We start from the raw sequence: 23907 nt of genomic DNA, 5'->3' as shown, positions 1-23907 counted from the left end.
CAGTTGGAGCTGGGCTGAGCTATATTCACTTGCTCAGAGACTCCTGCTTTCTACCACAGCAAAGTTTTGCAGCTCAGCCTGCTATAGAGGAGGGGGCTCCACAGTTTTTACTTACAGATTTTATGCTTCTATCTCAGGTATTCCTCGCAATCCAGGTTGGTGTATGATGTGTGGACAGTCACAGTCGTCCCCCCACAGTTATTCCAAGTTATTTACTAGTTGTTCCTGGTTGTTTATTAGTTGTTCCAGGGGTACTAATTAAATTCCACTCCCCTCTACACCACCATCTTGCCACCTCCCTGGCTGTTACCTTTTTGATGCCCACCCCACCATCCCTCCACCTCTGGCCCACCACGGAAGGTGCAGGGCCCTGCAAGCCCATGTCAGATTCTGGGTGGAGGGGCTGCCAGGGGAGAGGTGTTTTTAAGGTAGAAAAAGAGAAAAGAAAAGAAAGTGAAGTAGATGAAGTCATGAAGCACAATGTTATGTGTGGAGAATTGCACGTAATTGCCTTGAATGTGAGATATTTATGAAAGTGTCTGAGATGATTCAGGAATGATGCAAAGGGATGAGATTATGAATTTTGTATGGGTAGCTTATTTCAAGAGTACAGCAAGTAGGGCTTAAATAAGGAAATGGGAGTGAAAAATGGGAACAACGTATACATTCAATTGGTTGGCAGAGAGTATGGGAGGCAGGAGGCCATTAGATGGCCCAGAATTTTAACTTAAGCTCTAAAGTAATGGTAATGTAACTCAGAGCAGACTTCCATTAGGACTCAATGCTGAGGCTTCTGCAAACCTCTTCAGCCTTTTGTATAGGCCTGCCATGGCATGTTTTAATAAAAGTAAATTGCTCCTCATAATATCCTGTATGGAAATCAAGATTGAAAAAAGTCTTTGTCCACTCAATTTAAGACATAAGAGACACATTAGCATATTTATGTAATGGATGAGGACCCACTCAACAGAGAAAGTTTGGGGTATAAAATGATGGAGCAACAAATGATGAATCAAATTTTTAAAGAAGTAAAAGAAAAGTGGCTTTAGAAGTCTTTCCTAATATGGCTGAGGGATTTTGAACCAGGAGATCTGGAGTGAGCCTGAGATTCTGCATTTTGTTAAATTAGAAAAGAAATGTTCATAATACAATTATGAAGCAATATCATGAAGGATGTAATGTCAGCTCCTTTTCCTTGGCTCAACTACTGACACCTTGTTTGTACTCCCAGCTAACTACTTATAACAGTTTCTTGTTATACAATTTTCTAAGTTAAAATGGTGTTTCATTCCATCACCATCATTTTCCTGATTAAACTCTTCAATATTGCCCTATGACCCATGGGCTACATTTTTTATTGCAAAATTGTCCTCCAAAAAGTTTATGACAATACATAATATACTCCCACCAATAGTGAATAATAACATTACCTATAACACAGTGGATAGAAAAATGTTTTCTCAGCTGTTTGGATTTGCTTTTCTTAAATTTTGTGAGGTAGAATGTCTTTTTCATATGTTTATAAGTCATTAATATGTAGTTTTTCTTTGATATAACTAATACATCAACATTTTAGATTGTTAATCTTTCCATGTTTCTTTTCAAAATGCTGTTTATTTTAAGGAAGTTAGCTCATTATCTATCACATGCTTTACAAATATTGTTTCTTAAGTTTTTTTTTTTATTTTCTTAGTATGCACAAATTTTAAATGTTTATTCTAGTACATATATATATATATACACACATATATCTATATATATTTTTTCTTTATGGCCTCTCAGTTTGGGTCTTATTTATTAAGGCCAAACCCCTCCTATGTTTTTAAGTTGTGTTTTACAATGCTTGAAGATAATTTGCCTTCTGAACCAGAATAAACTTTTTGTTTAAATTTTACTTATGTTGTTAAGGTGCTTAGCTAATTATTTTCTACATGGAGCTCAAACTACTGTCCCACTTGTATTTGATATCATTACTTTGTAATTCATGGAATATGAATTACTAGAGATTTCTGAGTTTTGAATTACCAACAAATGATTTCTCAACTTTGCTTACTTTCTGTCCCACAACCATAAGCTCTTTTGTAAAGGCAAGGTGAAACTTGGCATGGCTTTTTTTTCAAATGCTTTGACTCCAGAAATGTGTCAAAACTCATGTGATGAACTCTTAATTTTCTTTCCTAAATTCCCAACAACCTTTTTCCCTTATGAAAGGTCACTCAAGTCTCACCAGACTGCAGTGTCATTTTCTGAAAAACAAAGATGATGTGCTTTTTAAACACAACAGGGTAGGGCAGCAGAAAGGGCACTGGGGTTTGATAATTGCATCTTTTCCAATCCTTCGCTGCCACCAGGGCACATGCCTCTCACAGGCAGGGTGCCCATCCAAGTCATCACTGAACTCCCTGCATGGATCACTAGGACTAATGCAGAGAAGCTGGTTAACAGATATATTAGGGCAAAGTAAATGAAGAATGAATGGTGAATGAATGGATGCATGAATGATCAACAAAGGTTCATAGTCTCATTTCTACAACTGGCTTGTAAGTGGCCTTGTGTAAATTACTTAACCTTTCTGAGCTTGGATTCCCTCATCTGCAAAACAAATATAATTCCTCTCTTGACTGTACCAAAGGTTTGGATTTGGCATGAAAAACAGTAAGATAATAGATTTGATAGTGATTTGAAAAATAATGCATACATAAAAACTGTACAATCATAGTAATATGCATTTAATAAGCAACTGTTCATTTTCAAGATAAGGAATATTTAAAATGCTAATTATGTGATGCTGATTATAAGTGTAAAAAGGGGGTCACAGAAAAGTAATGCTAATTGGAGGGAGTGTAATGGTGAATAAAGTATTATTACGTTTTCTTTATTGTTATCATCATCATTATGATGATGAAAAAGGCTTAGAGCTACCAGAAGTGAAGTTGTTCTTCTCTATAAGAGTCACACACATTCAATATTCTAATTTTATGCTTTTTCCCATAATTTTGTACTTTCATTGGTTTATTAATTTTTATGTCCATTCCTGAAGCCTTTTCATGCTTTGGAAAGTTTTATGTATACTGTTGGTTTATTTTGTTCAATTACATCAGTATTATGCTCTGTTTGATTGAAGAGATAGAGGATAGATGGCAGAAATGATGATAGATAAATAGATATATAGAGAGAGGTAGATAGATGATATAGATAGGTGATGAAAGGAAGAAATATGATGTATTTTAAAGCAATGTTTATATTATATTTGTTAATTTTATTCTATTTCCCTGCAGGCTTCAATGTTTATTTGGCTACTTGGCTACTGATTAGAGGACACAAAATGAATAACTCAACAAACTCCTCTAACAATGGCTTGGCTCTGACCAGTCCTTACAAGACATTTGAAGTGGTGTTTATTGTCCTGGTGGCTGGATCCCTCAGTTTGGTGACCATTATTGGGAACATCCTGGTCATGGTCTCCATTAAAGTCAACCGCCACCTCCAGACAGTCAACAATTACTTTTTGTTCAGCTTGGCCTGTGCTGACCTCATTATAGGTGTTTTCTCCATGAACTTATACACCCTCTACACTGTGATTGGCTACTGGCCCTTGGGACCTGTGGTGTGTGACCTGTGGCTAGCCCTGGACTATGTGGTCAGCAATGCCTCAGTTATGAATCTGCTCATCATCAGCTTTGACAGGTACTTCTGTGTCACCAAACCTCTGACCTACCCAGTTAAGCGGACCACAAAAATGGCAGGCATGATGATTGCAGCTGCCTGGGTCCTCTCCTTCATCCTCTGGGCTCCGGCCATTCTTTTCTGGCAATTCATCGTAGGGGTGAGGACTGTGGAGGACGGGGAGTGCTACATTCAGTTTTTTTCCAATGCTGCCGTCACCTTTGGCACTGCCATTGCAGCCTTCTATTTGCCGGTGATCATCATGACTGTGCTATACTGGCACATATCCCGAGCCAGCAAGAGCAGGATTAAGAAGGACAAAAAGGAGCCTGCAGCCAACCAAGATCCAGTTTCTCCAAGTCTGGTGCAGGGAAGGATAGTGAAGCCAAACAACAACAACATGCCCAGCAGTGATGATGGCCTGGAGCACAACAAAATCCAGAATGGCAAAGCCCTCCGAGATGCTGTGACTGAAAACTGTGTCCAGGGGGAAGAAAAAGAGAGCTCCAATGACTCCACCTCGGTCAGTGCTGTTGCTTCTAATATGAGAGATGATGAAATAACCCAGGACGAAAATACAGTTTCTACTTCTCTGGGCCATTCCAAAGAAGAGAACTCTAAACAAACTTGCATCAAAATTGTCACCAAGACCCAGAAAGGTGACTTATGTACCCCAACTAACACCACTGTGGAGCTAGTTGGTTCTTCAGGTCCAAATGGGGATGAAAAACAGAACATTGTAGCCCGCAAAATTGTGAAGATGACAAAGCAGCCAGCAAAAAAGAAGCCTCCTCCTTCCCGGGAAAAAAAAGTGACCAGAACAATCTTGGCTATTCTGTTGGCTTTCATCATCACCTGGGCCCCATACAATGTCATGGTGCTCATTAACACTTTCTGTGCACCCTGTATCCCCAATACAGTGTGGACAATTGGTTACTGGCTCTGTTACATCAACAGCACTATCAATCCCGCCTGCTATGCACTTTGTAATGCCACCTTCAAGAAGACCTTTAAACACCTTCTCATGTGTCATTACAAGAACATAGGCGCTACAAGGTAAAACATCTTCGCAAAAAAGGAAATTGGTTGAGGGGAACTTGGGAAGAATAAAAGAGATAAAAGAGCTCCTACTTTAAAAATCTCAGCCATTGCACTTTACAGTCTTATTATGGAATGTGCAATTAAGGATCTCAACAGTGACGTTCTTATCACACCTATGCTCCAGTTTGATAACCTTGCACCTTATAAATCTTGTCAGTTTAGGAGCAACGAGACAATGGAAAAGACATATTAGAATTGTGGATTTAAGGAATGTTATATCTTTTTTGTCCTCTCTTGAAGAAGGGCTTCTGAATCTACAGTTTTATGTCTCTGCACAAGAAGAATAACCTTGTTCCTTTTTTTTTTTAAACATTTTGTTATGTGCCCATGTGTCTATATGAGGATGAAGTGTCATGATTACAAGCTAGCATGGGGACTTAATCCATAAAGAAATAGATAATATATGATGGGGAGGCAAAGAAAAAAAGTCAAACGTTGCAGAAGTGGTCTCCAGAGTATTAAGTCTACATTATTCTTTTGTCATGATATTATTTGGAGGATTGTAATGTAATAAATGCTTATTTTTCACCTTTTCCTTTTCCCACCAACAAAAGGAAGCACACAAACAACGACAAGGCCACATAATTTTTTTTTTTTTTTTTTTTTTTAGTTTTTGTTCTTCCCTGTTCTACATTGTATATGAGCAAAACCTGCAGGACTTTCACTCAATCCAGCCAGGGGCAGCCATGAAAATAGGCCCTTTACCTTTGCCCACTGTGTCCATTGCATTTTTGGGAGTTCAAAAGCTTATAAGGTTTAGTTCACTTATGATCCTTTATATAAAATGTTTTCATCAATTTGGTTTTCTCCTAAACTAGCTTTTTATTTAAGTAAGAATAGCCTACTTAAAACATAAACATGCTTGAGAAACCAAAGTCATTTCTCAAATTGAGGTTTCAACAAATAAAATAATGGTCAATATAGTTGGAGAAAGTTTAGTTAAGCCAGATGAATTTTGAGATGAGAAAACAGAGGGTTGGAAGGGCCTTCTGTTTCAAACCTGAATCTACTTGACCCATTTATGAAATGTTAACTTGTAAAACACGAACTGTTGGCCTTTGTCAGCAGGAAGAGGATGCAGTTTTGTTCGTTTGGAATCCTAAACAGGATTAATACACTAATGAGGTACCAGTGACTTCTGGGTCCGTCCCCCAAAATACGATTGTTCCTTCAATGCCTGCAAAAGGATAATATACAATTTATAGTCAGATGAGGCTATCTTTAAGCATGTTATGATCAAATGATGGGAAAAGAATAATTAAAAACCAATTACTGAAAGTTTGTGTTCCATATTCCTCAAATTGCAAATCTCTCCAAGATTATTTAGCTTCAAAATTCTCTTATCGATCAGAATTACAGTAATTTCTGCAATGGAAATACAGTAGAGAAATAAACAAAGGTCAAGTGAGCTTAGAAGAATCTAATAGAAGGTGGCTGTATCTGTGTCATTTCTCACTATATTCCTAATCTAGACCATAAAAAAGCATGTCAGAAACTGTTACCCAAATGATGGCTTTATAAAGAGTCTCATCCATGTAGAGACTTTTTTATTTGGCTGTCCAATAAAATAGGATTATCTTAATTCACATTTAAACTAGTTATTTTTAGCCTTCATCTTTTTTTGTTTGTTTGTTATAATGTTCTAGTAGATTTTTTAAAGATGTCCCAATCAATTGAAAACAAATTTATAAAAATGCCTATTCAAATTTCATATTTTGAATTTCAGATTTATGGTCTTTATGATATCTTGTCCAGTAATATTGATGTGAGTTGCAAGACAGATTCATCAGTATCAGACCTTAGCACTTATTAGAATTATTTTGTATGACTTGCCCTCAGTGATGGCATCTCCACATTTGGGCAGAAAGAACAGTAAAAAAGAACAGTTAATAAGAAGCAATTTGCAATAATATTTGTAATTGAGTTACTCTTTATTAAAATAACTTGTTTGAATAACTTCAGCTGTTTTTGCCCCAACTCTCCCATATATAAACACAGAGTATTAATTCATACAGATTCCCTTTACTCTACAGTTACTTCAGTGCAAATTTTTTAATCTTAAATCTATATTTATTTTCTGTTGTTGTTTGTTTCTGCAAGCCAACTAGTCAATTGAGTGGAAATAACACCAAGTCAACGGGTTGTTTGGCTTCCTGTAAAAAGAACAGTTGACTGGTCAAACATTTAACTTTTTAATTGGTTGTATACTATGATGTAGATTCCACTTCAGGTGGGATGAACCCTTTAGAGTCAGGATTTGGGCCTTTTGAAGTTTACTCTAAATACCAAACCTAGCATGAGTCAAACTGCCTCTTAGTCTCCAGCATCACTGCTTGCTTCTCATTCTTCTTTCTCTACTTGATCTTCACCACAGCCACCACCACTTTAAGGAAAGGGTAACCATCAAATGTTAAGGAAAGGAAATGAAGATAAACTGACATACCACAGAAATTTTGTCAACCATAGTCAAAAAAATGGAAAGACTACTGAAGTTGTACATGACTGGAAAAGAATGGGAACTGTATTCAAAGATTTTTGCATTTACTATTTATGGATTTGTCTATTTCAGTGATTCTCAACCGGGTTTGATTTGGCCCCCCAGGAAACAATTTGCAATGTGTGGAGGCATATTTGGTTGTCACAATTAGGGAAAGCTATTGGCATCTAGTAGGCAGAGTACAGGGATGCTGCTAAGCAGCCTACAATGCAAGGACAGCCCCCTACAACCAAGAATTATCTAGCCCCCAAAATTATAGTGCCGAGGTTGAGACCCCTGCTCTATTTTAAGGGATTTCCAGAACTTGCTTCCAATAAGTGGGAAAATAGTCCTGCATAACTATCAGAGTATCAAAGCAAATTGCTCACTTGTTTGAAAAAGGTAATGCTCACCAATTTTTTATCAGAAAAACATTGTCATCCATTGAGTCTAGTGTATTTTTAATTCATGTATTATGAACAGAGGCCACATCTATATATCTAAAATAATCAGACCAGTCACATAAACACATTGTTTCCTACATCTTAATGATCAATTATGATTGCCACAAAGTCCAGTCAACTGAGATTGCCCTAACTGCCATTAAAATGGTACAGATGATATAGTTAGTTTCTTATGGCTTTGCCATTTTTCCATTCAAAAGCATTCAGGGCCTCTTTCAAAAACTATATGATACATTTCCTTTATTTTCTTACCAAAGGTGAATATCTGTCAAGTCTTTATTTCTTCTTTCCTCATAGCAATAATGTAAATATCCCAGAGTGGTTTTATGAGAAGAGAAGATGAAGAATGTGAAAAAAAAGGCAGTTCATTTCCTGGAGAAAAAAAAAAAATGATTGCTCTTTTACCAGTTCACCATTAATTAAATACCATCACTCAAGTGGTAAGACAAAATCACCAATAAAATTAGTCACATGGGATAAGCTTTCCAGTTTGAAATGTGAAAGCTGGAGTTCCCCCATATTCCTATTTATCCATTCCTGCTATTCTGATCATGAAAATCTGACATTGAGGAAGATGGGAATTCAAAATAATAACATTTACTCAGAAATGCAGTCTACTTTTATTTTCTCCTACTTAGTTCATTGGTAGTTGCCTTCCCCCAAGCTTAATAATACCCCTTTCAACAACTATAGCACTGAAATTGCAAATAGATTAGGAAAGCACCCAAAGCTGGATGAAATTGTGCAAAATGTACTTTCAGCATGTTTATACAATACCATGCCTCTTAAATATGCTTCTCTTAAAAGGGTGCACGCTGCAGCATGAACTGTGTGCATATTTAATGTATCTTCCTGGAATATGCTGTATGCTTAATATACATATTCTATAAATAAAGTTTAAAATGTACAATATAAATACATATTTCTGTATGCAAATAAATATATTATACACAAAATCTCAATATGCAATATGATATATGTTGCTTCCGAGTAACAGCGGTAGATTTTATGCACCCCATTAAACATAAAGCAGTGTTGGCTTTTGAAAGAACAGATATATAATCAGTCAAAATCCTACTCTTGTTAATATTAAAATTGTTTTACAACTTTTGAGAGTATAACATTGATTTTAAATAACTCTTGGAGGAGTGCATTCATAAATCTTTGCCAGTATTGCCCAGGTGACAACATGCTTTAAGCTCCTGTGCTCCTGACAAGCCTCCAACTTGCATCTTCCCAGCTGGCACTGTTGGAACAGCTGTGCTGATCTCATATTTGATTGCATGATGAGGTTGCAACCAACCTGCTCTCATCCAGTTTCACTCTCCTCCAAATTAACTGATTTTTGTCCAGTGTAAAACAGTCATACTGTGAGAAAAGGATGACCTTCAGAATGTTTTTGTCTGATAAACCAGGTAAAATTTGTACAAGTGCTGTGTTACATAAAGCACTCTTTTCAATTTGGGTCCGGCACAGCATCCGACACATTATTGGCCAAACATTTCAATGTAGTGTGATCAGGCAAAGTTTCCCTAAGCAATAGGAAATGGATGGCTTGTTTTTGGGGTACCTACATTTTCTCCATAGTGATTTTCTTCCTTCCCCTGTTGCTTACTCAACTATCCACATTCCCCAGAATATTTTCTTTGGCCCATTAGTGCAAGCCCTTACCATTAGCTAGTTTTCCACCAATATTGTTATATTAGTTGATTCTTGGCTTGCAGTCCCAACAGATGTTGCATTTATTAGGAAAGTATTAAGCACTGAACATTTGAAAGATTCCCTTTAGACACCAAGGCATGAAATGGGAGAGACAGTGTTCAGTGAATTCTAGCTCTCTTCAAATTTTATGATGTACTTGGATGGCCATCCACTTCCTAAATTGTACTTATTATGACATAATCTACCTACATTTATAGGTGTCCTTTATCTGCTCCAAAGTAATTTAATTTCTAGAAAAAAATGTAAAAGAAAACATTGGAGTTTGTATCTATTCATGTGTTTCATGTTGTACCAGTAAAATCAGTAAAACATCCTCAGTTCATTTTTAAGACTTTGAATTGAATTCTGCATCAATGAATTATCAAATGCTACTCCTAACTAGATGGTTGCAAATAGTGAGACAGGAAAAACACTCCAAGAATGGAAGAAGAGAATGTGGTAAGTAATGGGATCCAGGTATTTATTATATAGGTGACACTCTGGAAAATCTGTTCTTTGACTTCCTAAACACATACTGACATAATGAGTCATGGAAAATATGCAAAGAAAAACAGTCATCCATCTTCTGTACTTGCACCATACACCCACCAGCTCATTTTAATCCCCCATATATACCTTTATTGGAAATATAGATATCTTAGGAGATTTAGTTGAAGGATTGAACAAATAAGTATGGCTTTCAAGTTATTTTATAAAATAAGCAATGACTTTAATGAATAAAGAGTGTGCCTCTGTTCAGAGAGAATTACAATGAGTTAAAGAGGGGCCTAATTTAAATCTTAATAACATTTTGGCCATTTGTAGAAAAAAACAAACATAATTCACCAAACCCTTAAGGCAATCTTCTTGGGCATTGCTCTCCTTACTGCCCATGTATATAGTAGGTGTTTAAATTTGTAACATGTGTCTCTTTATTACGGCTACATAATATTACATTATAAGTCAGTGGTTCTCAGACTTTGGCCTGCAATGAATCACCTGGAAGGCTTATTGAAACACAGGTTATTGGGCCTCCCTCCCAGACCTTCTATTTCAGTAGGTCTGAGTTTAGGTCTGTGAATTTGCATTTATAACAAGTTCCCAGGTTATCCTGGTGTGGATCACACTTTGAGAACCACCGACTTTTATAGTCTAATGAAAATGTTCACCAAAGAATCATAGTTAGCAAAACATCTATTATTAATAACAAAACTTTCCATTTAAAACACTATCATAGGAAAGGAAAGTTTTTCTTAGACTTAACTTTGAAGACTTACTCACACATAGACTGCTAATATTTTCTCTCTTGGGAAATTTTTAGTACCATGGTCTTAAACACCAGAAATTAAAAATAGCCATATTTGTAAATTTACTTGAAGAAACATTAGCATGTCAAAGTTTAAAGACAACAACAGTAAAAGATGTTTGAACTCTGTAATATCTCATTAAGAAGATATTTTAAGCACACATTTTTATCTGATCTCTGCCATATTTTTGTGTAGACTATGTATGAAAACACATTCCCCTTTATGAGTATGAAGAATAAATCACAGTTATTCTGTTGTTTAGAATTACTGCCAAGTAAAAAATGTTACATCTTGCATTATAGAAGTGACTCATCAACCTGTCTCTAAGCTACATACTCACACACAGACACATACACAGCCACACCTACTCAGGCACACAAACACACATTAGCACTCTCATATGCACATGCACATACAGATGCACATAATCACACATTTACACATGGACACATGCAAGTCTAACTTTGTATACCTTGACAGCGCCCAGAGATACAAACTTTCTACTATTTCAAAAAACATTTGGAACTTTGCTGGAGAAGACATTGAACTCTCAGTTTCAGCCAAGTGGTGATGAAGAAAAAACTACCATCTACTCTTTGCACTATGGTCAATTCACTGCAGGATTTTCCCCCATTCGTTAGGATCACATGAGTTTTAGTCTTGTGTTGGGGCCCATAACATTACAGTCATCCAAAGGCCATCTCTTCACTGCACACTGGTGAGCACGTGAGATCGTGGTGAGAAAATGTGAAATCTGATAAATACATCATAGCTCATAGAAGACACATCTATAAATGCATACCCTCCTATTGGGTGTCCCCAAGTACTAAACAACTGTACAATATGACACTTTTAATATGGGCATGATGATCTACAGAGCTGAGAGGACAAAAGGGATGACTTCTCAGCACATTTCTTCCGAAACCTCTCCCAGACATTCTTTTCAGACTTTTATCTCTTTACCTATGGATAGTAGAAAAATTGGGGAGTGATATTTACTTCTGAATATGCAATAGATGATCAAATGGCCAAAATGTTTCTGGTATCATGAATTAATAATCAAAGAAGTCAGTCATGTATCTTCCATCTTTCAGAAAATGTGGTATTTTCAATAAGACTCATTTTGCTTTTCTTGTGATCTCACTATTTCCATTTCTTGCTAAAGAAGTAAAGCATATCATTTAAAGGCCAGACATTGATGTGAACAAGTTTGTTTGTAAACAAAAAATAACAATAACTATGAGTAATAAAATTAAAGATGAAACAGAAGCAATAAAAAATGAAGATCAGTAAGTGGGGTTGGGGGCGGGGGGGACAAAAAATACTCTCCCTAAGCTCTCTCAAAGGAAAAATGATCAGAACTTTTTACTTTTTTCTTTCTTTATTTTTTCTTATGTTCACTTTCTTCACCTCTTTCTAGTATTTTTGCCAAAGAATTTTTTTGGTAAAGGTCTTAACAAATGTTATTTTTTATTTAATTGTAGTTTTTTTAATTGTGGAATATAACATATATACAAAGAAATGATAACTTTCCAAGTGCAATTTAACAAGTAGTTAGAGAGCAAATATTATGGGTTACAGTTCCACAGTTTCAGTTATTTCCTTATTGTGAAATATAACATAAATGCAAAAAGGTAATAACTTTCAAAGTACAATTTAACAAGTAGTTATACAGGAAATTTCCAAACATGTTATGAGTCACAGTACCATAGTCTCAGTCTTTTCCTTACTGTAAGACAAAACATAATATAGAAAAAGATGATAACAAACAATGTTTTTTAAAGGTAATTTTTATAATTATCTTTTGAGAGGTAAACACAAAAAGTGATGTTTATTTAGGGTTTTTTGTTGTTGCTGTTGTTGTTTTGTTGTAGTTGACATTGCCACTCCAGAAAGCAAAAGGAATTAAATTTTAAAAAGACAGACAAACAAACTGACAATTTGCTTTAAACATCAAAACAACACAGCAAATATCTGGATGAAGGGAAAAAATGTCACTATAAATGAAAAAATTATTCTGTATACATGACGGCTTCTGCATGTAATTCTTTCTAAACCACATGGTGCTGATGTCCTATGTTGCATTTGGGGCCCACTTACAGTTTATTCACAGTATGGTGGATGCTGCCCCACTGGCACCACTTTGGAGAGCTCTGACATAGCAAAGTGATGTTGTTAAATCTGTTCTATAAGCCCCCATGAGGACAGAGGCATGCACAATCCTCAGCTGGGAACTTCTCATGATTAAATATTGCATCTAAATCAAGAAGTGAAAGCTTCTCATCCTCTTAGTTCAACATGGAGCATATATGAGAAACTCCACACTATCACCAGCTTTGGAGGATCAAGGAAGAATAAAATTATTTAAAGTGTTAAGCATGATGAAGGCAGTTAAAGTTTATGTTCCTAAGGAAGCAAATGCTAACAGACATATAGTATTTCTTGGCTATGTATAGATTAAATACTTTTTATGTATAATTTTGCCAAATTAGGATTATATGGTTACATTAGCCATAATTATTCCTAAAAACCTCAGTAATGATAAAGGAATCTGATATTTTTCCTAAAATTTTCAATTGCTTTGCTTTCTATTTCAGAGTAAGGAGTATAACATTGATCAGAGAGAAATAGACACAGTGTAGAGTCCTAGTTTGTTTTTTTTAACTGCTAGAGTAAAAGTATTTTAAGGTTATCTAAATGTACATGAATTCCAAATTATGTAGTGATATTTTCCAATGAAAGAAATGTACCCACTGGAATAAATTGAAGATTATATTCTTAGAGAATACATATTTGATGTATAAATTGCATAAAGCATAATTTTGGGGAGTTTCTCTAAAGACTATATGTAGTATTGCTATAAATTACTTATATTTATATGTCTATAGGATTATGCATATTATTTAGAAAAGAAAAAGAACACATTTAAAGAGATGGTGTTAGGAATTTAACAGAAAATGATTCATGAATATTAGCAACAAGGTACGTTCCAATGGAAAATATTCAACATACCAAAAGAGTGTTGACTTAAGTTTTGACAGTGGATGTATGAAAAGACATTCCAACTTCCAAATTCAGTGCTGAGGAAATAAGTATCAAGCCCCAGATATGGTTGGAAGATGATAACAGTTGCATGCCATATCCTTGGATGTGTTTCTGCTGAGCTGTATTCCGAAATGAAGCATTACATCAGTCAGAAAATGCAACAATAAAAATGTTTTTTATAATTCATCATGTTTAGAACATGTCTGTAAATATCTTGAGAGTCAGAGTCTGGGTACTCCTGGGTACTCTTTAAGAAAGTATTGCAACTACTGCAAGTCATTCACTCGTCCAAGTACTAATTTCAATGCAAATTAGTGGGAGATTGACTCTACCTTTGAAAACTTTCATTTTACCTTCTCTATCTACCAGATGAAAACTGCTTCAAAGTACTCTTTCTAGCCCACTCTCTCCATTTCCCCAAATCCCTTACTTGTTGGATTGAGTTTGGGTCCAGATTTGGGAAGCTGCTCAGATTTCTAGAACTGTCTTGACGGGCCAGGAGTGTAGGACAGCTTTCCTATTTTTTGTATTTTCCTCCAAAGAATTGACTTTAGGGCATAGATCTAGAACTCCTTTTCTCTCCCTCAATAAGGAGAAGCAAACCAAAACCCATACAAACTAACACCAGATGTTCTCAATTATACACAGACCAAGTAAGCAGTGACTGGGCTTAGAGCTGACTGTGTTCTTGTCAGTGAGGTGATGCTAATTGCAGCCCTAGGAAAGGATTCATTCAGACATATTCGGACACTCAGAGTTACGATAAACTTAGATTCTTAGACTCTTGGGGTTGGTCAAAACCTCATTTGACACCTATCTTCACCTCTGTCTTAAAACAGGAATTCCCTGCAGCCACCCTGTTGGTCATAAAGACTGTGTCAGCCTTTCCAGCTATGGGCAGTTTGAGCTTAATTGTAGGCTCTCCTCTCATCACACTGTTCTCTCCTGACAAGACATCCATATCCTCAGCTTTTATATCATATTAAAAGTAATTTGACATAAATATTATCTCCACCCCAGTCTTCTCTTCTGAGCACCAGACCTGTATAGATTACTACCTACCGACCTCAGCACTCCCTAGGGATGTCTCAAACAACTTCAAACTCGCCATATCTAAACTTGCAGTCATGATCTCACCTATAATATTGGCCTTATTCTACTGCTTCCTAACTCACCATCCATACAGTTGCAGAAAACAGAAACCAAGTCATCATTCTTGACACTCACCTGTAATAACCCTTTAAGTCCTTCCAATCTTACCTCATAAAACCTGTCAAATGTATCTACTTCTATTTTCACTAATGCCACTGCCAACTGTAAACTACCACAATTGACCCTGACCCCTATCTCATCCATTTTCTGCACTGCAGCAAAGTGATCTTTTCAGAAGAAAAATATGAACATGTCATTCCCCTTCTTAAAATCTGTTGGTGATTCCCTCTTTGACAAAGCCCAGACTCCTTTATCTGGCCCACAAGATTGGCACAGGCTGAGTCACACCATCCTCCTCTCCATCCTCACCTCACACCACCCTCCCACATGAATTCCTTGCTCTTGCAAAACTGCTTTCTTTCACACTTGTCCTTATCATGCCCCCTCCTGCCAAAGGATCTTTGTACATGTCCTTCATGTTACTTTGCCTAGAAAGCTGTCATCAGTCCTCTTTACCTGATTAACTCCTAGTCATCCTTCAAATCTCAGTTTGGGGGTGCCTTCCTCAGGGGAGCTTCCCCTGACCCTTCTGACTTAGTCAAACCCTCCGCTATAGCTCCTACATGAATTTTTAATAGTTGCAATTTTATCTATGTTTTGGGGACTGTTTGAATAATGTTTGTCTCTCCCTGTAAACTGTAAACTTTGTAAGTACAAAGTCCACATCTGTACGTATCCACCTAAGATGGTGTCTGATACCTGATCACTGATTCTCTCTTTCTATCACACTTTCATCACTTACTAGTTGTTTGACCTTAAGAAAGTCATTTAACTTCTCCATCTGTCAAGATAATCTGCATGTATATGTAGACAGTATTGCTATAAATTATATATATTTATACAAGCATATTTTGAGGATTATAGGTAGCTGCAGAGTTTAAAAAGTTCCTAGCAGAATGCCTGACCGAGGTGCACTCAATAAAAGTTATGTTTATAGCATTTATTATAGTGGAAGACTATAATAGGGACTAAAGATACCAGAGATTTTCCAGCTGCACTTTGGAGAGCCCCAGGTGTCCCAGGAGCCCAGCAGGTGCCTCACTGAAACAAATATGACTTCTGGACCCTCAGGACCACTTCTTTAGAAAAGAGAATTAACTTTGAAACATCTAGGATGTAATTATTCTTTTCCTTTGAGACATGGCTCAAAACCTGTAATCTTTTTTTTTTTTTTTAATAGTCTATAAAGAATAGTTGTGCTCTTATCATCCATATCACATGAATAAATAATATTCGTGATACCGTTCACTGATCTAGCTCACTTTATGTGCCAGGTATTGCCTGGCTTAATTCTTGCTATTTCATATGAGAGACTGTTATCCTTATTTCATAGATGAGGAACCCGAGGGTCAGTAAGATCAAGTAATTTTCCAAGGTTAGAGCCAGTGAGTGGAACAGCCAAAACTCAAATCCTAAAAGTGGGTAATACCTAAGCTGGAAGCACATGAGAAATAGCTTGACCTGGCTTCCCAGTGCCAGTGCTGGTTTATACCAGCTGGCCTGAATTATTAACCGTTTTTTGTCTCCCAAAAGTCTGGCACCTTAGTTTCTGGTCCTGATTCTACCATTTCCTAGTTGTAAGAACTTGGGAATTCTTGTGTGTTTGTTTTAACCTACATATTATTTTACTCTAAACACTTTAAAGATTAAACAAATGACTTTCTGAAATATTTTATAGGAAGATTAGAGTTTTGAGTTAGGGGCTGGAAATCGATATCTCCAATCAATGGATGCTCTAAGCATCTGCCTAAAGCTCATCAGATTTGAGGATTTCAGATTGATCTGTGTGTCCAGGGATAAGTAGGAATTTAAGATAATTCATGCTGTGTAGACTTTTATTTGTGTATTAAGTTGAAAGATGCAATAAACCAAAGAAATTAAATGGAATGCTTCCCAGAGTAAACTCATTTATCCATTTTTTTCTGCCTAAAAATGTAATGTAGAATAAATCTAAATAATCTCAGAAAAAGATCAGTAAAAGTAGCCTAAGTGTTTCAACTAAAAAAACTAAAGAGCATTAGAAATGAAGGTAAAGTCATTTGTCATTATATAAGTAGGAAAAGTTGTGCAATGTTTCTGTTTTAACGAAGACATAATTTCAGCCTCTTGAATTTCAGCCTCTTGGTTTTTCTAAGCAGTGGGAGATGAGCACATTAAGATCAAGCTGCATACTTTAGCAGAATAAATCTGTATTCAAGCAGCTTATATGTCACTTTAAAAAGAAAAAATACAAGTTCCACAGGGAAGAAATATAAATATTTGTATACAGACACAGTACTGGTATTATGTTACAATAGTGCAACTTTTGAGAGTTAGAAGATTTTGAGAATGGAGAACAGTTATGTTTCCTTAAATCTTTCCACATTTCTTATAGTCATTGAGCTTCTTGGAATTTCTTTTAAGATTGTCAGACATTCTGACATTTGTCTTTAAACAGAACAGTTCCTTTGTCTTAAAAAAACAAGCAAACAGTGAAACCATAGGAAGTGGAACAAAATGCTTCTATGAAAAGAACCTTCCATTTATGTGCAGTGAACTTCACATATTTTACCCAAGCTAATCCTTACACTTCCTTAGGAAGCAGGAACTATCATCATCCCCTTTTTTCAGATGAAGAAACCATGACTTAAGAAGTTCAATGTTTTAACCTACACCAGTCTGATAGCCTGTAACTAAGGAAACAACTTTCTTTTTCACACTGAAAAGAGCACTCTTCACGCAGTAGAAAATTAGTGGACAAAATATAGAATTCATTTGTGTTTACAGTAGAAGATATCATATTTTACATCTCTAAGAAGTTTGAGTTTGTGAGGCATGACTAGTAAGGACTACTCTCAGGTACTGAATAAGAATTTCAGGATATTATCACAGGTAAGCAAATGCTACTTGGGTTTATGTTAATGCAGACCAATTGGCTATGTTTTCTTATGCATGGCTAGGTGAGGTGGGCCATAGGATCTAACGACTTAAATAATTGTATTTATTTCAAAAGAGTGTACACATTCAGCAAACTACCATATTTGCTTCTCAAAATAGTTCAAGAATCACTGAGATGTGTTACGTATTTTCACTAAGTAGAATTCAGCCTGCTAAAATTAATTTCCTTCCTGCTAATTTTTTTTTTGATGGGTGGGGTTGAGCAAGTCAAAGTCATCTTTAGATATCTTCAGGGATAAATTCTGATGAAGCTGCTTTAGGGTTTCAAAGAAATTTATTGAATATGAAATTTGAGATGTTAGTTTTCTATTTTCCTTACCTACTCCCAACAGCTCTAGTTATATATTTTTTACACTAACTGTCTTGAGAGTCAGAAATATTTTTTTCAATTCTAGGTAATGTCAGACCTGTAAGGAAAATCAGATTGAAGAGATGGATTAGGGCTAAGGACTGTAGCAGACAACCCAGAGAGTTCTCATTAATGGATGAAATGGAACTAAGAACAGGTAGTTGAAGTGAGCAAGAGATGAAGATCTAGTCAGGTAAGAGACACCTAGCATAGCATAGGAAGCACAATAAAAAGACTTTATCATGAGCCATCAGCCACGTTCTTGCCATCGGGGCTACCAGCATGCAGCACGGTTTGGTGGCTATCTTCCTTTAGTCCCTCCCTCTCATCTCACCTTCTCCACCCTGTTCTGTGTGCCCTGCAGTAACCGTTCCTTTGGCCTCCAGCTTCCAGTTGGGGTCAGCCAAGGCACATTGGCAAAATATCAGAGGATAGGAGGAAAACGGGATCAGAATATTCATTTGTCCTTTCCTTTTGGTCCCTCTGTGTCCTTTAAAAGAGGGCCTTGCTTCTGCCAGGTGGTTCTCTCTGAGTTTAAGTAGCTTCTACTCCCTTGGCCTCTCAGGTCTTTTTCTATTACTAGCCCCAGGGTAATGCACTACTCTCTGTCAGATTCCCTAATCCCTGTCCTTACCTTTGTATATAGTACCCTTATTAAACTCTTCAAATTACCTACTTGGGTGGACCATTTCCTACTGTGACTCGAAGTGTTAAACAAGGCTTGTTCATTAAACTAGCAACCATGACATCTCTAGTCAAAAGTAATTTAAGACTTCAGTTCCTAAAAAAATGGATTTAAAAGGCAGACTATCAGGACAGGGACTAAGGTGTAAGAGAACAGTTAGACAGCCTTTGTTCCCAGAACTATGGTCTGATTTGAAGGATTGGCCAAATAAAGCTGGAGCCAATTATTAATGCTTCTTTCATTTATTCAGTAAATACTTATTTAGTGGAAATTTTGTGCTTGGCTCTGGGCTAGGTGTTCGAGATCCAGTACTGTAGCAGGGAAGGGGGCAGACAGGTCACTCCATCGTGAAGTATGGCCGAAGCAGAGTGAGTGGACGGAAGTCTGGAGATAACTAGGGCTCAGGCAAAGAGAGATGTGGGCAGGCCATTTGAAGATTATGAACTTTATCCCAAGATGTTGATGGGTTTAAAAGACTGCTGGCATATGACCAGTTTCAGTTTGCTAAGCTGCCAGAATGCAAGGAATATAATATACCAGAAATCAGTTGGTTTTAACAATGAGGATTTATTAAGTTATAAGTTACAATTCTAAGGTTGTGAAAATGTCCAAATTAAGGCATCAATAAAAGGATACCTTCTGTGAGGAAAGGCTGCTGGCAACTAGGGTTCCTCTGTCACACGGGAAGGCACATGGCTGGAGTCTGCTGGTCCTTCTCTCCCGGGTTTAGCTTCTGGTTTCAGTGGCTTTCTCTCTCGGCTCCTGTGGGTCCTTTCTTTGCATCTCCAGAGCAAACTCTGGATTTCATCTCTTAGCTTCTCTGAGCTCTCTGAGTTCCATCTGTCTTTTATCCTCTCATGCAGGACTCCAGCAAGGGGATTAAGACCCACCTTGAATGGGCAGGGTCACATCTCCTTGGAAACAACCTAATCAAAAGATCCCAACCAACACTAGGTCTGCCCCACAGGGATGGATTAAAAGCACATGGCCCTTTATGGGTTACATGACAGCTTCAAACCAGCACGTGATCAGATTTGAAATTTCAGAATGTCCTGTAATAGTGTGGAGGATGAGTGGCGGTGGACAAAAAGACACCAGTGAGGGGATGATTACACTAATTAAGATGCCTGTCTGGAACACCTCAGTGACCAAAAGTGCCCTTTACTGACCTGGCGAATGTTCTTCCTCATGAATGTTTGATTTTCACAGAAACATCTGAAATTTAATCACTAACCATGGTGACTTCAATTCTTTCAGACTTGTGCCAGAAATGTCTTATTTAAAAGAAATGAAAAATCTATTTAATTTTTGGTAGTTTCTGATACTGTTTTCTGTGAACACCCTTTGAGGAAACAAATGGAAAAGGAAATTATCACAGTGGTTACTTATGGGACTGTTTTGAAATATTCATTAACCATTATAATATGAAAGAGTATTTTCCATAAACAGAAGATAATGAATACATTAGTTTTACATAAATAATAATGAATAAAATGAAGGAAAACATGAAACATTCAAATCTTCCTAAAATGTTGCATGGTGATCTAAAAACCAGGTTATCTGTTGTTTGACTGGAATGAAGAACAGAACAATGAAACCATTAGAAGGAATACTAAGAAATTCATATTTCAAGTTGTTACATTATAAAAGCAGCAGAACTAGTTCTTACCCTTGGCAGGGATGTATTTACTTTCTTTCTCTGAATACAAGAATAATAATCTTAACGGTTCGAAATATTGGGAAATATTTCCCTAAATTTGGAGACTACTCAAATTATTTAGATATCGAATAATCTATGAGACAATCTTAAGTATCCTGATATTCTTGGATTTTCCTTACCTCCTCCTTTTGCTGTTTCTGGCCTCCTTGTGAGGGCTGACAAAGTGTCATTTTAGTATTTCTTTCCTTTAAATCAAAAATAATAATGTTTCTGGTTTGTTTTATATCTTATTCAATTTGGTTAGAAATTCTCAAAGGTCAGAAGCTAAAAACTTATTACAATGTCCATTTATCTCAAGAAAAGATGAAGTTCTTTACAGACACTATCACTTACAGAATACCCTGTGAAGTGAGTGGCTATTGTTACATTCCATTTTTTTATCTTGCATATCTGAGAAACATACTTTAGAAACTCAGCACTTTGATATCAAAAGCAAAGACCACAAAGGAAAAGATTGTCACACTTGATTTTTAAAATGTAAAAGATATCTATGGTTCACAAAAACCCACACAAACAAAGCTAGAAAACAAATGGGAAAATTGTTTGCAATGTATAGTTACCCCTTCCACATCACATAATGGGGGTTAGGGATGCAGCACCCCACCACCACCACCACCCAATATCTGGAAAATCCGTGTAAGATTTTTTTTCAGGTTTTCAGGAAACTCCCTAGCTGCCTCTTGATAGGCAAATGTCACCTCTACCACTACTTTCACATTATGTAGGCTAAATCTTTTTTAAAATTTTCAAACAAGGTTTGCTGGCCTCAAAATCTCTAGGGGCAGATCCTTTACCTTCATTTTCCTTTAGGGAATCATAAAAGGACTTGGACTCTGATGACAGAGTGTACCAGAATGATTTTTTAAATAACAATCCTGCATCCAAAAGAATGTTGCAGTTTCTATGTGAAAGAGATGTGAAATCTCATGGTTTATGCAAATACTTTGCAGTTGCTGGTGTAGCTGCAGCAATGGCTTCCCGGATTTCTTCCCTTTCTCTTGATATGCCCTACAGTCAACTCACTAACACCATGATGACAGCCAACTGCAGCACCCATTTTGCCTGAATGAAGCATATCTAACTATTCTACTTTTTCCTTCAAGTTCATCATTTTCCTCTGGTTCTTGGGAGCACTTTCTGAATCACTAGGAACACTACACTTGGGACCCATGATTTTAATATGGTTTATTGTATTTAAATAACACAAGATATGAGAAATTCAAGATGCAAAGATCACTGCCAGATCACTGTGATATGTCACATGAGAGACTGCCATAAACATGCTTGGCATCCCCAAACCAGTGCATAGAACCACAGTTCTTTTACTACTAGTTTAATTTCAAGAAAAAAAAAATTGTGTGGCTATTCATTTGTTATTAAACAGTAAAATACATACTGTACAGGTAATATTATACACAAAGGTATATCCATTTTATGCATTTATGAGTTCCTAAACTTTTTAAGATATCTCTATATTTCTAGCCTTTGCATGTCATCTGCTGGCCTTTGTATGTTGTCTGCAGCTTCCCCCCAAAATTCCCATTTAATTTCTTATGCCGACTTGTGATATATCAAAATGGGGATGGTCAAAGTTGTGATGTGGAAAGGATAACTGTATATATACTTATGTGACAGAAAAAAACATTAACATCCTTAATATAGAAATAGCTTTTGCAAATCAATAGCAAAAAGATAAGCCCCATGAAAGAAAAGATCAGTAAAAACATGAAAAGGCAACTGTCCAAAAATAGAAATATAAGTTAAATACTATTAAATATATAAAAGTTTTCTTCTCATTATTGGTAAAAATGTAAATTAAAATTAAAGAGATTCCATTTTTATATACCAAATTATCAAATACCTAAAAAAAGACAATGTCTGTCTTAGCAAAAGCATAAATTATTTCCATGCTGTTGATGAGCTTGCCAGTAAATTTTTGTTTTAATGATTGATTTGACAATTTACAATAAAAACTCTAAAAAAAATTGACAGAACTCTTTTGTCCAGCTTTGGCTGGTAAGAATTTAACCTTAGAAAATAAAAATAGAAAAAAAGATGATGCATATTTTAAAAATTGTAAATGGTGCATCAATAATTGTTTAATCAATGGTGATTTCTAATTTTAAGACAGCAGACTGAGAATAGGCTAAAGTTTTCCACTTCCACATCATTACCACCAAATCATAGAAAATATATGAAAAATAAGTTAGGAAATATGCAACCATTAGAAAATAAGAAATTGAAGCCTTTGTGCACTTAAAGCTGTAAGACATCTCTGGAAGAAAAATGCAGCTCTAAAGGTCTATGGTACATCAAAACGTCAGTGAAATGACAAAGATACCCCAGGCTGAAATAGTGTGGGCAGTGCTGGAAAGCCAGTGAATTAGGTACCCCAATTTAGACATGTTCTTAATCTTAATCCACATTCCTGGAGATGCAAGCGCACTCTAAATAGGATCTCTTGAAGATGTCATTTTAAGTTAAGGGATGGCCTAACTAAATGAGTTTGGTTTTCATCCAATTTGCTAGAAGCCTTATAAAGAGAAAGAAACCAGAAGCCAGAATTAGAGAAGGCCACAGGGAGAATCCAGAAGTCATTAGAGACCTGGAAGGGAAAGGAAAGGATATTGCTATGTGATACAAGGCAGGGATACAAGCCAGGGATCCCCAAGTATCACTAGCAACCAGCACCAGAAAGTTACAGACTTTGGGAAGAAAGCATCACCTAGTTGATGCCTCAATTTTGGACTTCTCAAAACTGTATAAAGAACATCTACAAAAACCTTACAACTAACATCACACTTATTGATGAAGACTAAATGCTTTCTCCCTAGGATAGAGAAAAAGAAGACAAGAATATTCACTGCAACCACTGTTAATATAGTGCTAGAAGTACTAGCCAGTGCAGTAATGCAAGAAAAGGAAAGTAAAAACAAACAGATCATAAAGGAAGAAATAAAACTGTCCCTATGTCCAGATAATGTGATTATCTATGTAGAAAATAACACAGAATCTACAAAAAAGCCTTGGAACTAAAAAACAAACTTAGCAAGGTTAGAGAATGCAAGATAAAGATACAAAATATCAGTGGTATTTCTACATAACAGCAATGAACGTGTGGATGCTGAAATTTAAAATAAATACTTTTTACAATTGCTCAAAAAAAAGAAATATGTAGGTGTAAATATAACAAAACATGCACAGCACTTTGTAGGCTGAAAAATGCACAATGCTAAGGAAAGAA

General features: G+C 36.2%; 1 protein-coding gene across 1 annotated transcript in view; it reads left to right on the top strand.

Annotated features, from left to right (window-relative positions):
• Positions 1 to 5217, top strand: part of CHRM2 (cholinergic receptor muscarinic 2) — a 155059-nt gene extending 149842 nt beyond the window's left edge. The window contains exon 3 of the mRNA XM_037837430.1: positions 3279 to 5217. Within this exon, the coding sequence (XP_037693358.1) occupies positions 3326 to 4726 (1401 nt within the window). The 5' untranslated portion in view covers positions 3279 to 3325 and the 3' untranslated portion in view covers positions 4727 to 5217. The remainder of the gene's footprint in view (positions 1 to 3278) is intronic.
• The last annotated feature ends 18690 nt before the right edge of the window (positions 5218 to 23907 follow it).

The sequence above is a fragment of the Choloepus didactylus genome, chromosome 5 (assembly GCF_015220235.1).
Source record: "Choloepus didactylus isolate mChoDid1 chromosome 5, mChoDid1.pri, whole genome shotgun sequence".
In the NCBI taxonomy this organism is placed as follows: Eukaryota; Metazoa; Chordata; class Mammalia; order Pilosa; family Megalonychidae; genus Choloepus; species Choloepus didactylus.
The sequence above is the reverse complement of the archived record's forward strand: the minus strand, read 5'-3'. Positions and strand labels throughout refer to the sequence as shown.